Here is a 15,660-nt window from a genome sequence, read left to right as displayed (position 1 = left end):
ATTTCCTGCTTCATTTCATTGCTGCATTGCACCAAAATCTCTCAGGGTGCTTGACATTGCACACGGGGAACCGGTTCTTATGTTGAAATGATAGATCCAAACTGATGTTTTATCTAATCCCGCTTAGCAGAGGTGAGTAGAAACACCATACATCAACCTGCCACTGTCTGTTCGGGCACTTAACCCGGTCCAAGAACCTCGGTGTATGATTTCCCCTAGAGGAACTGCAGATATGCTGGGATGTTTGGCCTGATATATCAGCTTTTTGATACTATTCAAGAGATGGACAGCTTTAATATTCCATCCTTGATAACCTAAAAAAGCATCTAAGTCTATTTATTAGGCATTTATATCAGATTATGTCAGGATTGCTTGTGGCGGTTACTCTTGGCAACAGCGATGATAGCTAACAAAATGTTAATTGTGTTGTGTTTTTTGTCCTTTGTGAGTATTATCGATCCCAAATTTGACCCCAGATGATTTCTATTTGTTCTACGTGAACCTTTATGTGGAAGGGTTTTGGACAATTCCTCTGGGAGATCATGTCAGTCTCACATCCCACTGTGTAGAACCCAAAGAAAGTTCTGGCTGGGTAATCGAGCTTAAAAATGAATCATCTTTACCATTAAACAGCACAGTTGCTACTGCTGGTTGACATCAGGTGGCTGAAGAATGCAACTTCAAAACTAAAAGACTTGAACATTGTGTACATTTTGACTGACGTTAGCAGCAATAACTCAGTTTGCTGATGAAGGTCTTATTGTGGCTTTATTTGACTGGCTGACTGTTAGCATTAGCAGGTGGTCGGGCTCCCAGGTCTGCTGTTAAATGCTTTATGAGGATGTGGTTTTTCAGGTTTGATGTGCTGCCCATACTGGGAGGCTACGGCTTTTGTTTACCTCCATTACAAGGCCACTCTGACTAGATTTCAATAAAATATCCTGCCAGAGGACACGATAGAACAGATGTGATATATTTTTACCCCATTTTTCTGTGTGTGATAAATAATTCACGCTTCAGATGTGTTATGGGTACCGCATTCATATCCTGATGCTAAGGGCTACATACTTTCTCCTTCCACATGGTTGAGCGGCGCAGCTAAAGACACGCCGTTGCATTTTATTGCCTCTTGCAAGTCTCCACCAACCATCCCATAGATTAAAGTGGTGTTGTAGCAGTTTCCAGTCTGCAGTCATAATACCACTGCACCACTATGCTTGGCACGGTCTAAAATTTGGGAATGACACTGCATTATGTTACTGGCTGTCTCTGGCATTGTGCCTGTCTCTGGCATTGTGCCTGCAGGTCGCTACCATTGCTAATATAAATATTAAACTTAAAAATATGAGATGTAATAAGTTAAGCTATTATTAATTATTAAGTCAGCAGGTAATTTGATGGCTTTGCTGTCAAGGTCTTCTGAAACTATTTCAATTGGAAAAAAGTAAAAATCCTTTTTTTCTGTCCCCACAGACTCGTGGTCCCTACTCTGGCAGCATGAAGATCTTTCCCATTTGAGACCAACTGTCTCCATTCCTGTAGTTTTGGGCCTTCTGATGGAATTTGACATCACTACTCAATTATTCACCTCGGCAGAAGCTATCTGACTTTCAGCATCAAGAACCTGTTTCAAGTGGGCAAATTAGATAAATAGCTTAGATCAGAAGCACCTGGTGGATTAAAAGTTTAATAAGCGTTTAAAGAATACAAAGACTGTAAGTGGCCATTGACTAGCATTGTGCCAAAATGGATGAGACGCATAACAACAGGACTTCCTTAGCTAAAGGTGCCAAGGACATCGCTAAAGAAGCCAAGAGGCAAGCTTCCAAAAACTTTAACAAAGCAATTGATCGGGCCACGGATGAATACTCAACTCATCGCAGCTACAACCGCTTCCACAACGATGAGGAAGAAGAGGACAATTACAACAGCTACAGTCAACAGGACCAGTACAATGATGACGCAGCCAATGATGACGACGGGGCTTCCAGCGATGCCACAGAGGGCCACGACGATGAAGACGAGATCTACGAGGGCGAGTACCAAGGCGTGCCCGCTTACAACAATGGGAAGCCCCAGGATGGTCAGGTGGCCCTTGGCCAGCCGGTGTCCGACAGTCTAAAGAGCCACAAGGAGCTGGAGAATGAGAGACAGGCGGATGAGGAAGAGCTGGCCCAGCAGTACGAGCTGATCATGCAGGAGTGCGGCCACGGCAGATTCCAGTGGCAGCTGTTCTTCGTCCTTGGGCTGGCACTCATGTCAGATGGCGTGGAGGTGTTCGTGGTGGGCTTCGTCCTGCCCAGCGCTGAGACGGACATGTGTGTCCCCAACTCTGGCGCCGGGTGGCTTGGTAAGGATTTATTAAAGCCCTGAATGAGTGTCGGATTTTCCTGCATTTTGCCCTGAAATGTCCCCAATCGTCTTGTTGCAGTGTCTGGCCTAGTTCACAGGTTCAGCCAGGGTCGACTGACAGGTTCAGAACTCAAAAATGTCCCATTATAACAAGGAGAAATGCAAATACAATCCTGCGAGACCAATCGGCTGGAGCCGCTGCCTCACCATTCCGGGCTTTGAATGCTGGGCTGGAATTGTCATGCTCTCCCATTGCCTGTGCACTAACACACAACCATAATCACGATAGCTGTGACGTTTGGATTTCCTGCAACTGGCCTAAACTTGGTGCTGTAACTCTTTTCATCAAGAGATAATAAGAAATCCTCTAATTTCGGCTAAAAATGTAAAGCCTTGGACATTAGTTTTTCATTTCTACAGGCAAATCAGTAAAATTCATAAAGCGACATCCAAGCAGCAGAGGCGCTCTGCTAATGTGGTGTTTGTGACCCAATGGAATGCCCGTGGAGAGCAGCGGTGGGTGATTTTCAACAATAATCTCATAGCTTTAGGAGCTTGCCAGTGGGTTGTCATAGCACTAGGTATTTGGGTACATGAGTAGGAGGTGTGTTAAGCTCGGCGGTTCTCTCGTGCACAAGAGAAAAGTTCTCCACTGCACATTTCTCTCACAAACATAAAAATAGCCGCTGTAAACCGAGTCCATGATTAGGTTTTATCGCAGCGTTAGACTGGAAGCTTTATAATATATGGGTTATTAAACCCATAATACACAAAGATGAAGGGAAAAACACAATTTTTCACAATACTGTGTGGGCTGATAAGCGAAAGGAGACAGCTAACCCGGTTTGTTTGTTTTTTTATTTAGAGCAGGATGGATCATTATTCAGCCAGATCTCACTTGTAGTCTGACTCATTCTGCACCGGGGGAGACACGAGCCACACAATGGAAACAATGAGTCATTTTACCAGATCTGCCACTCAGCGAGGGCACAGAAATAATGTGCAAATATGCTCACTTGCATAACCCAACTGCTTTTTTCAGGCACAGTCTGGTGAATCTTCGGGGAGGCTTAAAAACTTTTTGGTCCACAGGAAGGCTGAAAAAAGCGAGAGAATAAAATGAGGTGGACACATTTTAAGACAATGAGGATTTTGAATTGTGGCCATAACACAATTTTTCCTTAAAACATTTATTATAAATTAAAATGACCCTGCGAATGCTTAATAGAATGATTCAGAGATGTCCTTTACCTAAAGTCTGATTATTACAACAGAAAGATGGTGTGATGCATCCAGATGTGGGGTGTATTTCCCCTCCTTTCTTGTCCCGGCCTGCTGCCCGTGCTGCCCTCCTCCTGTAATCCCTCTCTTACACTCTTGATCTGGAGATACGGGCTGGAGTTCATCCCTGCAACAATGTGCCTCACTGCAGTTTAGACACGCTAGGCTGCCTCATGCACTCCCCCAGAGAAAGAGAGGTAGAGCGCCATCGTCCACTTTCTGTCAGTGTCTCCCCTCCCTTCCTTTACTGTTTAGCAGCATATGGCTGTAAATTGTCTGTGTGTGTTTTCAGGAATGGCAGAGAGTATTTTGAGGATGGTACCACGCGTTGCATGGATATTTGTCGGTTCCCTTCTTTTATCCTGTAAAAGTTTGATCGGCGATGGCAACAGAGGTTAATGAATAAACGGATCCGCAGGTTTGCAGCATTATCATCAGGAACAGCTATTATCTCATTAGGTCTCCTTTGCGGTACAAACAGGTCAGGGTCAATCAGGGCCAAGAAGAATATTTCAATCATCTGAAAAATACTGACAGATCATGAAACAGCATTTTCAGCAAATACTGCAGAAATTTTTATCTTTAAATTCTAAAGCATCACTTTAACTTCCTTTGGTAGACAGACCTATTGACACTTCCTGGTAAAAACAAGTCACCTGACGGTACCGATGTAATTTACAGCAGATCGGTAACTAAAACGGCACCTTGCCTTTCCCTTTGTTTCCAACCATCCATCATTTACCACTTCATCCCTTAGTGGGGTCACGGGGGGCTTTTTCAAAGCTGCTTTCTCAGCTAGTGGCGGGGGGTACATTACACCTTAGGTCAATATAAAGTCGCCACTTTGCTAGTCCCACAGACGCATGTCTGAAGTCTGGGGCGGGGGCTGGAAGACCCAGAGAGACCCCTAGCAGGCACCATGCCAACACAGAAAAGCCCCCAGCACTGGAGCACCTTCTACAGAAATGTTAATACAGAAATGTTAGCCTTATCTTTGGTGCGCGTTTGTGTTGTTTTAGGCCATATCTTGGTTTAAAGACGATATCATTTGTAAGTTCTAAGGATTTTATTTCAGAACCCAAATTAGCAGGTGTTGCTGTAATTAATGCTTAAAGGACACACTTTCTCCCAGGGGGCTCTCTGTGCCTCTCCCCTGCCTCCGCTTTCTGTTCTTGCTGCTCCCCATCTGTCAATCAAGAGAAGCCCTCTGGGTATCCCCTCATCTGTTGAAATTCCACAGCTTTAAAAAAGTGAGGAAAGCATCACTCCATAGGCTGCCTGTCTCCTGTCATCCATGCCGGGACGCTGGTTACCTCTGTGGAGAGAGAAAGAAGGAGAGAGAAGAGAATTGCACCCGAACATAAGAGCTAATTACTAAAGAATAAAATCATCTGAATTTAAGAGCTGAAATAATCCCTGTGGATACAGAGGAGAGCAGCACAGTGTACCGCTCAGCAGAGCATAGAGACCATCTGCTAGGGAAAAAATCACGTGGGATCAGCACAACTTTACGGAGACTGGCTGCAGATCTGCAGTGTTTCTTCTAAAGAGATGACATTTATGTCTTATAAAGATGAATTTAACCCTAAACAATGATGTAGCAACTGGAGGTTTCAATACCCTCAACAGTGAAACTACATTAAAACATTTATAAAATTGCAAATTTTATTGCTGCTCATTTGTAATATGAGCTGAAAATGAAATATTTAATTCAGCTTTGTGAAGTCATAAAACTATAATGTATTATCTATCTTTTTTTTACTAAACATGTCTTTTTTGGTGGTGTCATTGCCATTTATCAACATTTGAACACAGCTTGCTTCTACCAGACCAGCCCTGATGTGCAAAGGTCCAAAGGTCTGACCTGAGTTTGAACCCAGAAATCCAATCAGAAAGATGCCCCATCACCATCCCTCTCCTCCCCCCATATCACGTACACAAACCCTGGTGTAAAGGGGAGCCATAAAACAAATGAGCTGTTGGTACAGTGATAGCATCTCCTCGGGTACATGCATTCATGCGCACTGTCCGTATGCGCAGACCATGATGGGGATGTGCAGTGTTGATATTTGCTGTGATATTTGGGAGGTGCCGGTTTAGCGGGTTCCATCCTGCTGCCTGCAGCCTCTGCAGTAGCTGCTCACAGATAGATCAGGTGGCTGTCACCTGTAATGAATCACTAGCTCTGAGCATCATGTCTGTGCTGCTTGATAAGAGCCTCCACTTCCTGCATATCTGTACCATCGCCACAAACAGGCAATGGGGGAGGGAGAACAAAAGCAAGAGGGAGGGGGGGAAGAAAAAGAAAGAAAGCCTTCGACTTCTCACATCTGCCAGCTCTCTTGAGCAGCCTAGTCGTCAAACTGCCCGCGTCCCATTAGCATTTTTATTAGCACATTGAGAGCGAAGTGGATTATTTACTGGTCCGACAACCATCACCCTTCTCTACCAATCCCTGCTTTATGCCGCGTGTGACCGATGACAGGAAGAGAAATGACCCCTCGCCTTTCTGCGTAAGAGTGGACGAATGTGGATTTTAAAAACTGAGAGAGAGAGAGGGGGCAGCAAGCACTCAGTGTCCTCAGCGGGCACAGAGGTACAAATGTCGACAGCATTCACATAAATAAAACGCACGCATGATTACTATACAGTATAATCAGTCAGTGCAGCTGTTAAAATCTGATAGAAACATCACCCTATACAAAAGACCTTTCCTTTATTTTAGAGTTTCTCACCCAGCATCCTGGAAAGTTACTTCGTTACAGTTGCCCTGTGCTGTCGTTTTGGGCTCTAATCGACTTTAGGTTCCAGTCTGGCAGCCTTTCCCAGTGAATCTCTGATGAACCCATCTGTTCAACACTGCACGGAAGACAGACAGTCAGAGGCTAGCTGGTAACGTGGGTGGAACATTTAGCTGCTAAACAGCCAGGTGTTGCCCTCAGGAGTTAATATGGCCCAAAATAAAAGCCGAAAGAGCAACAGTGAAGTTCCCATCATTGCTAAAACAGTACAGAGAGCACAGTTGCGATGATCAAATTTGGGATATTTACTGAATGTTTTATGGACATAAAGAAGTTGGCCAGTTCTGTGTGTTATTTTTGGGTTGTTTTACTCTTCCTCCGTGTCTCTGTCCCTATCTCCAGGTAGCATTGTATATTTGGGCATGATGTTCGGAGCCTTCTTCTGGGGCGGGCTTTCAGACAAAGTGGGCCGTAAACAGTGCCTGCTGATCTCCATGACTGTCAATGGTTTCTTCGCCTTCCTGTCGTCCTTTGTCCAAGGCTACAGCATGTTCCTCCTTTGTCGCATGGTGTCCGGCTTTGGGTGAGTACTGTTTTTTTTTGTGTGGTTTGTCTCAAGAAGAGGGTTGACAGGAGGGCTCCTTGCTCGCCACGTGAGAGGGAGGAAGAAGACGACTGAAAAGGAGACTGATCAGGGGACAGTGATGAACATCTGCCTGTTTTAATGTGCCGCGCTTGGCTGCTCACATGCTCAGTAAATGACCTGACCTCACCTTGACCTGACATCCCTGCTCATACCTGACCATTTACACCTCCTCATCTCAAATGTCATGTTACTGAGCAACCCACTATTATATGAGACGTTCATAACGGTCTCACTGGTTACATTAAAATGCTAATAAAACATAGCTAAAAGAATACTATGTCTCTGTACATTAGACATGTTGCAAAATACTAAAGATACCAGGAAGGTTTTACAAATAAAAGCAAGTTTTTTAACTCCTGTTTAGGAGGTATACAGATGTTCCTCCAGGCCCCCATGTCCAGAATGTGCTAACTTGTTTGGATGATTTTAAAGATGTGTTTAAATCCTCATCTGCAACCTGCTGGCTTGTTTCCCAAATGACTTTCTGTCTTTTCAAATCTGTTCTGCTGATATTTGTCAAATATTTCTCATTACCCCCACTGATAAAACTAAATTAGACGTGCATAAGCAATTACGGCGAACGATGTTTGCAGGATTGGCGGAGCGGTTCCAATAGTGTTCTCCTACTTTGCGGAGGTGTTGGCTAGAGAGAAGCGAGGAGAGCATCTGAGCTGGCTGTGTATGTTCTGGATGATTGGCGGAATTTACGCCTCGGCCATGGCCTGGGCCATCATCCCGCACTATGGTGAGTGGACCACTAGCATTAGCAGTCACGGCACCGCCACACCAATGGCAGGGGCAATTTTTTTCCCCCCACTTCCGAATGAAAGATTTGTAATCTTTATTAATTTATTTTATAGCGCAAGAAGTAATACAAAAATAGAAATCAAACTGCAATAAAATCAATTTATGGGGCTTTAAACTGGCTTTACAGGTTCTGGCAGATAAATGGAGCCTGCAGCTGATAGTTCCTGCAGCACTGTCTTCATTTCTAACTGCTGTGATCCTGAGGTGAAATGTAGACAAGAATCTGCCGTGAATGTGCAGTCAAAGTGTTGGACCGCCCTGTTTTTATTTTGCAGTGACCCTGTTTTAGTTATTTGAAAAACGTCTGATCGGTGCACATTTGAGTGAGCTGATCACGAGGTGTGGGGGTGTTTGTTTACTGCAAGACAAGAATGTGGGAGCGTTTGTGCTGTCGGATCACGCTGGAAGATGTCAGACAGCAGTGACGGGCGTAAGAAATCCCCAGCTCACATTCGGATTTTGCGGGGAGAGAGCAGAGAGTTCCCTAAAGCAGGTGGTTTCTTTAAAAAAAAAAAAAAGGCAGGAACCCTCCAGGATGCAGGGGAACATAAAGCAGGTGGTGGTGTAGGTGGGGGGAGACACACAAGGGTGTGGTGGGTAAACTGTCAGCTGACGTGGCGAAAACTGCGTGTGCAGCCAGAAAAAAATGTGTGTCCGTTTCAATTTTCAACCAAAGTATCCCAAAAGGACAACACACACTCTGCATATTCAGGCCTGGATTCAAGACAGAAAATTTAGAGCAACTGGGGGTGCGCCTCAACAGACGGAGTGAAAGAGATGAAATCGATCTCACGGCGCAGAAGGCGGATGAAAAAGCTTAGGAGGGCAGGGGGGGGGGCGGAGGGACGGACTTGATTTATGCGACCTGTGTCAGGGATAATTGAAAGGAGAAGGGGGGGACAGCTGTGGCAGGGGGACAAACAGAGAGGGAGAGCGGGAGAAGTTAACGAAGGGAAAGTAGAGAGGTAGAGGAGTGAAGGTATCTGTGAGTGACGTCTCTTCCTGAAGCCATCGTGGCGCATCATCATAAGACCCATAACAGAAGAATATTGTCTTTCAGCCTTGCGCATTGGCAGTATCTGACGTCGGTGTTTTGTGTCCATCTGTGCACATGAAATGTCCCACCAAATGTCCAGATGTGGGTTTTGCACAGTATGCAGAGAAGTTTCAGGACAACAGGGCAAAGACAGCAGATTTTTTTGGAGATCTGGATCCAATTACATTTTACTGTAAATCACTGCAGGGCTTCAGGTTGAATTAAATCACCATCAACTGGAAATAGGATGGGTGTATCTCAGCAACTCGCATGTGGAGATACAAGTTTCCACCTTCCGGGGGTGAAATGAGTAAAAGTGCAACCTGGGGATAATAATGGAGGTCAATTGATTAAACGTCTGTGTTTTAACACTTCTTTTCTCTCTAAAATGCAGCCGTGTGTGGGTAATAGGTTCTGCCGCAGTGCACTTCACATTGACTGGTGGACAGATACGTCTGTATGGGTGGGTGTGTGTGTGTGTGTGTGTGTGTGTGTGTGTGTGTGTGTGTGTGTGTGTGTGTGTGTGTGTGTGTGTGTGTGTGTGTGTGTGTTAAGATGTTGTGAAAGGTTTTATTTGCTCTTCATTGTATGTTGAGTTTTACTTTTTTTGCAAAATCTTGTCGTATGTGTGAAGAATTAAGTCGTAGCTAAGGACACCGTGTGTGTGTGCGTGTGTGTGTGTTTGTGTGTGTGTCTCAGCTGGGCAGTCACTTACTGTAGAGTAGGAACATAAATCTCGCTGAGTATCTGAATCAGTCAGCCGTCCCCTCTAGTCCATTAAAGCTTTAATCCCCCTAATGAGGTTTGTACTCATACAGGCGAGCGGTGTGTGTGTGTGTGTGTGTGTGTCTTTCCATACCACACACGTGAACACTGCTGTATAAATGAAATTGAGGTGAAATTCCATCACGTTACTGATTAGTTGTTGATGACATATAATCGTTTAAAGAAAACCTACCAAAAGAAAAGTCCAGACTCATCCTGTCATCTGAAACACGGCGGGGCCACGTTTCCAGGAGGGGTCATGCTGATTGCTATGCAAAGGTTTCCATGCAAAGCAAAAAATATGCCATAAAAGCAAGTCCACTGAATTTGTCTTAAAGCAAACTTAAACCCTAAACCTTCATTAGAACATATAAACCCTAATCGTGACCATATCAACATCTAATCATCAACCCAAACTGGTCTCGAATGAACATTTCGATTTTAAAATGCAGCCATTTGGGGAAAAACCACGCATCTGGTGCTGAAACGTGAATCTGCTGTAGCTTCATTAGGGCCGACTGTTGCACCGCCTCATTGTTGCTGACTGTTGCCGTGTGACTGCTTCTCTGTTGCAGGCTGGAGTTTCAGCATGGGCTCAGCCTACCAGTTCCACAGTTGGAGAGTCTTTGTGGTGGTGTGTGCGCTCCCGTGTGTCTCTGCGGTGGTAGCTCTCACTTTTATGCCTGAGAGCCCCCGCTTTTACCTGGAGGTAAGAGAGAAACGATGTATTGTAGCCGCGGCAGCCCCATTTTCTCTCTTAATGACACTGGAAATGACTCTTAAAGGGTTTCAGAGAACAGAGGAGCACCCCTGTATCTTTCTGGGGTTTCTTTTTTCACATTAAAAATGTGTTGATGTATAGTGGAGGGCAAATCTGTGTGATGTGGGGGTGTGAAGGAGGAACGCCTCCCACGCCTTCACCCGCATTTTCCCTGCCGTTGCCGTCACTTGGTTATTTTAGGTAAAAAACACCATCAGCTGCATGAACCACATCAGCTTCCTCAGGGGGAACCAAGAACCCGTGTTGAGTCAGCACTTTTTCTTTCAAATCACAATCACCTGCTTGAAAACCAACTGCTAATCGCTCATTTTTAGATTAGCCCTTCCCTTACCTGTGGCTTGTGGGACCGCACCTTCTTGGGTGGTCTTTTGGATCTTGTGGGATTTTGGATCTTGTGGGGTGATGAGTTGGATCAGTTTCCAAAAGGTTTGTTTATTTGCCAGCAGTGCACTAACTGAAATGAGCAACGTGCTCTTCTAAACAGCAGATGCTGGCACGGATCTCAACTCAAAAAGCAAAATAACGACCAGCGTCTGGCACAAGAACTTTTCAGACGTCTCAGACAGACGTCTCCGGGGACGATGTGTATACACATTGTGTAGAGGTGAAAGGGTTTGTCTTTGCCTTAACCGTCCTCTCCTGTGCCCTAGATGGGAAAACACGATGAGGCCTGGATGGTGCTCAAACACATCCACGACACCAACATGCGTGCACGTGGCGAGCCCGAGAGGGTCTTCACTGTAAGTGTGCACCAAGCTCGACTTCTCCTCTGCTGCTGCAGTGGTGGCACCGGTGACAGCTCAGTGTCTCCCCCTGCAGGTGAACAGGATAAAGATCCCCAAGCAGCTGGATGAGTTGGTGGAGATGCAGAACGAGTCGACCAACCCTGTTCTCAAGGTCTTCGCCAAGATTAGGGCCGAGTTCAGAGGGGTAGGACGTCATTGCTCCCGTTGGTGTTGTGTTTTACGCCAGATTAAACTTCAAGCAACAAGCTGCTTCTCTTCTCCCAACAGATCTGGTCAACTTTTAAGAAGTGCTTCAGCCCTCCGGTGAAGGACAACACGGTGAAACTGGCTGCGGTCTGGTTCACTCTGTCTTTCGGGTAAGATATTTATATCTGCATGTGGCGCACTTTTTCATATTAATATTCCACGCTTCCGCTGTACGACTCCCTGTATGACATTTAGCTGAGTCATCACTACTTTCCACTTTAATTACAGTTTTCAGTGAAGCACTGAGCACATAGGCCGGGGCTTTCTCTCTCCCAGCGTCTTGATGAATGCTGACAGGTTAGATTGGAAAGCGAGAACTGATCCGAGAGAAGGTGCCGTGTGGTTTTATGGACTGACTTGCTGTAATGAATTCTAGAATATGTTGGATGATTTTGTCCCCGAGATGGTGGGGACGGAGCGGTGTTGAGGGCCGTTTCTGAGGCCACCATATTCTTCCGCACCCTTTTTCTCAACTGGTTTGCCTCTAGTGCCACAGCTGGACTCAAGGACCGGTTACAGGCGTATGAATATGTTGCTCAGAAAACCAGTTTGGGCTTGTGTGCCATTAAAAACATTCTCATAATTGTTATCTTGCAGTGGGTTTAAGAGGAAAATGATGATATTGCTGCCATTCCTTGACAGACATGGAATCAGCTGATCGGCCTGTGTCGGAGGGGTGCAGGGAGGGCTCCCGCTTGTGGTAGAAAGGTCAGGGGTTAGATCCCCAGGTGTATTTGAGCCAGTTACTGAGCCTTTCAGTGTTTGTGATTGCTTATGTCTCCCAGTGATCTGGTGACATCCTTTGTGCAGGTTCTACGGGCTCTCCGTGTGGTTCCCGGATGTGATCAAGCACCTTCAGGCAGACGAGTACGCCTCCAGAGTGAAGATGCACAACAGTGAACGCATCGAGGACTTCACCTTTAACTTCACCCTGGAGAACCAGATCCACAGGAACGGGGTCTTTCTCAACGACAGGTTGAAAAACAAGAACGCTTAGCAATAACCTTAACTTTCACTGGCAGTTATTGATCAGGGGATCACAGCAGCATTACAGAGCAGACTCCAAACCTTTCCTACCGTTGTTGTCTGACGTGAGATCGTGTACAATTCATCATTCCCACAAACAGCACGCCGCTGTCAGGAATATTAATCCCGCCTCCTTTATCTCTCTTACCGGCAGGATATTAAAAGACTTATCTGTGTCTCCCTCTTTCTTTTCTCCGTCTCCCGAACACATCTTTTCTTGTCCCACCTGGATATGATGCTCACTTACACAAAGGCCAGAGCAGAAACGCGTCTATGTGCTGCTTTTATTCTTTTCCATCCTCACAGGGAGATCATATCAATCCCAATGTCATGTTACTTTGTACAGCGGCGAGCAGATCAGCGCAGATCAATAACAGACTGCCAGAGCTTGATAGACACAGAGGTGCAGATATCCTTTAGCACGTTATTAATCACCCCAGAACACGCTAAACATATAAATCATGGTCTCAGAGTTACTCTTAACCAAAGAGTAATAGACCTAAAGCCTGCAAGAGAGGCTGGAGCTAGCTGTTAGCTGATGTCGCTCACGTCTCCCGCCTCCATCTCCTGTCTCCCCAGGTTCATCGGTATGAAGTTCAAGGCGGTCACGTTCATCGATTCCTCTTTCCTCAACTGCTACTTTGAAGACGTCTCCTCTGTGGGGTCCTCTTTCAAGAACTGCACCATTGTGGACTCGTTTTTTTACAACACAGGTGCGTCTTTGAGAGGGACGTTTTTTACCTTCCATCACAGGAAACACAGTTTGGCACATTAGTCTGACTGATAGCACCTTAGTTTTTGGCCTAATGTCTGGGCTCTCTGTAAGAGAGTCTGGGTTTCATCATTTATGGCTTTGCTTTATTCCACTAAATTACAGTTTGACTTCGCTGCCCCTGCACAGATTGCCTTTCTGGACTCAGTGGCCCGCCGTCAAAAGTGAAACCGAGCCAGACTTTTATTACATTTGGTGTTTAAAATGCTTTTGAAGAAACTAGATCTTATAAACAGCCACTTCTCTACTTTCATACTCTTTTCTGTAAAAGATGAGCATGAAGGTGTTTCTGCGAATGTTAATAATTCAAGGTAACGTTATGAAAGTGTAATCCAGCCTATTTTGGAGCAGACAAAAAAGGAAAAGGGAGGACAGACATTTAAAATGTTCTGAGCAGAGCTGCAGCTGAATCAGACCTCGTGGGAGTCCAGGATAAAAAAAAGAGAGTTTACCTTCAGCACCCAGGAAAGTGCTGAACACCGAAACAGCGAGGGCACGTAAGGTGGACATGATGCCTCCTGGGAAATGAAGTCTATTTGCCCAACAGCAGCGTGTCTGTCGGATGTTGGAGGATAAAGGCAGGCGGAGGGAGACGGGGAGGGAGGGAGGAGTGTGTCATGAGAGCAGAAAGGAAAGAGGGAGGGAACGTTTTCTGTTGCCGCTGCATTTTATTAATAAATCATTTCTCTTTGAAGACAGCTGCACAGAGGCCAGCAGAGCTCTGCTGCAGAAAGGAAAAAAACACCGTTTTCCCAGCATTTCAAATGTGTTCCTCCCAGTTTTCCTCGTAGAAAATATCATGACGTCTATAAATGATGAGTCGGATCAGTTTCCTATATCTATAATGTAAAGATACCAAATCTGCAAATTACAAACGTAACCTAACACCCATATTTGCAGCTGAGTAATTCGGGATGTGCACCGCGTGACCACGATCTGACACTTTTACAGATATCGATGACTTCAAGCTAACAGACTCCCGAGTGATCAACAGCTCCTTCCACCACAACAAGACGGGCTGTCAGATGACATTTGACGACGACTACAGCGCCTACTGGGTCTATTTTGTCAACTTCCTGGGAACCCTGGCGGTGCTGCCTGGGAACATCGTCTCTGCCCTCCTCATGGACAAAATAGGACGTCTGAGCATGCTGGGTATGACGCAATCTGGGTTACTGATGTTCATCCAAGAGGGGATGTGATGGGTGAAACGTTTGCTGCCTTGTGTCCTGCAGGGGGCTCCATGGTGCTGTCTGGTATCAGCTGCTTCTTCCTGTGGTTTGGGACCAGCGAGTCGATGATGATTTTCATGCTCTGCCTCTACAACGGCCTCAGTATCTCTGCCTGGAACTCTCTGGATGTGGTCACAACAGAGCTGTACCCCACAGACAGGAGGTCAGTGGGAACCCGGGAAACGAGGGTGTTTGAACATTTCCCACCGGGGGACAAAAGAGTGTGGTCAGGTGACGGCGGTGTTTCCCCTCTTGCTGTCATTTCCAGGGGCACAGGCTTTGGCTTCTGCAACGCCTTGTGCAAGCTGGCAGCAGTGCTGGGCAACCTGATCTTTGGCTCGCTGGTTGGCATCACCAAAGCTATTCCCATCCTGCTGGCGTCGTCCGTGCTGGTCTGTGGCGGCCTGGTGGGACTCCGACTGCCAGACACGCGGGCCAACGTCCTCATGTAAACCTGGAGGGAAAACAGATTATTTACCAGGTGTTTTAAAGGGGCCGATTATTTGTCTACTATAGATTTAACGGCGACTATGTGTGATATTTATTGTTTGGCAAATTATGTCCCGGTCGTTAAAGAAGTCAGTCAAATGCCTGGTAAATAATCTGGGATTATATAACGAATTTAGCAATGAGCTGTTGATATCAAGAGTGGGACAACTATGATCAGTTATGAGAAAATCTTGATTATTCTTACAGGAATCTATAAAAACAGACAAGAATTCGCAGCAGTGATAAAACTATATGAGCTCACACATGTTGAAACGCTAAAGGCTTGGAGTTCGGAAAACTCGCCCCTTCTTTTTAGGCTTCAAATCTAATGATTCCGGGAGCAAACCCATACATTTGGCTCTTCCGTGGTTACATTTGTCATTGTCTAGTCGACAGTTTGCATGTTTATGGGATTAGTTTCATCGTAAAAACCTCATTGCAGTGGCAGGGTGTTGAGACGAGGCAGCCATGCCAACATGCTGTAACAGTCAGAACTTATTTCTCGTAACTTAATTTCTGGGGGCGTAATGGTTCCCAAATGATGGGTGTGATCTTTATCTGTGTTGGGGCAGTTCTAACAAACAGGACATTAGTGTTATGTAAGCATGGACATATGGTTCCTGAACCACAGACAAACCTCTCCAGGATGGGATTATTTAAACTGCTTTGGTTTGAGTTATCATGAATTATGTCAGCATTGTGTAAAATAAGGATATTCCCAGTAGCTTGCGAGCTCTTGC

General features: G+C 45.6%; 1 protein-coding gene across 1 annotated transcript; it reads left to right on the top strand.

The window, feature by feature from the left end:
* The first annotated feature begins 1,746 nt into the window (after positions 1-1,746).
* Positions 1,747-15,438, top strand: LOC101065061 (synaptic vesicle glycoprotein 2C-like). The gene is made up of 12 exons (XM_029837772.1): positions 1,747-2,350; positions 6,777-6,957; positions 7,614-7,765; positions 10,204-10,337; positions 11,060-11,149; positions 11,229-11,339; positions 11,423-11,511; positions 12,212-12,376; positions 13,007-13,140; positions 14,151-14,354; positions 14,435-14,594; positions 14,700-15,438. The coding sequence occupies exons 1-12, from the start codon at positions 1,747-1,749 to the stop codon at positions 14,881-14,883; spliced, it is 2,208 nt and encodes a 735-aa protein (XP_029693632.1). The 3' UTR covers positions 14,884-15,438.
* The last annotated feature ends 222 nt before the right edge of the window (positions 15,439-15,660 follow it).

This window comes from Takifugu rubripes, chromosome 6 (assembly GCF_901000725.2).
Source record: "Takifugu rubripes chromosome 6, fTakRub1.2, whole genome shotgun sequence".
In the NCBI taxonomy this organism is placed as follows: domain Eukaryota; kingdom Metazoa; phylum Chordata; class Actinopteri; order Tetraodontiformes; family Tetraodontidae; genus Takifugu; species Takifugu rubripes.
Note: the sequence above shows the minus strand (reverse complement) of the source record. Positions and strands in the feature narration are given on the sequence as shown.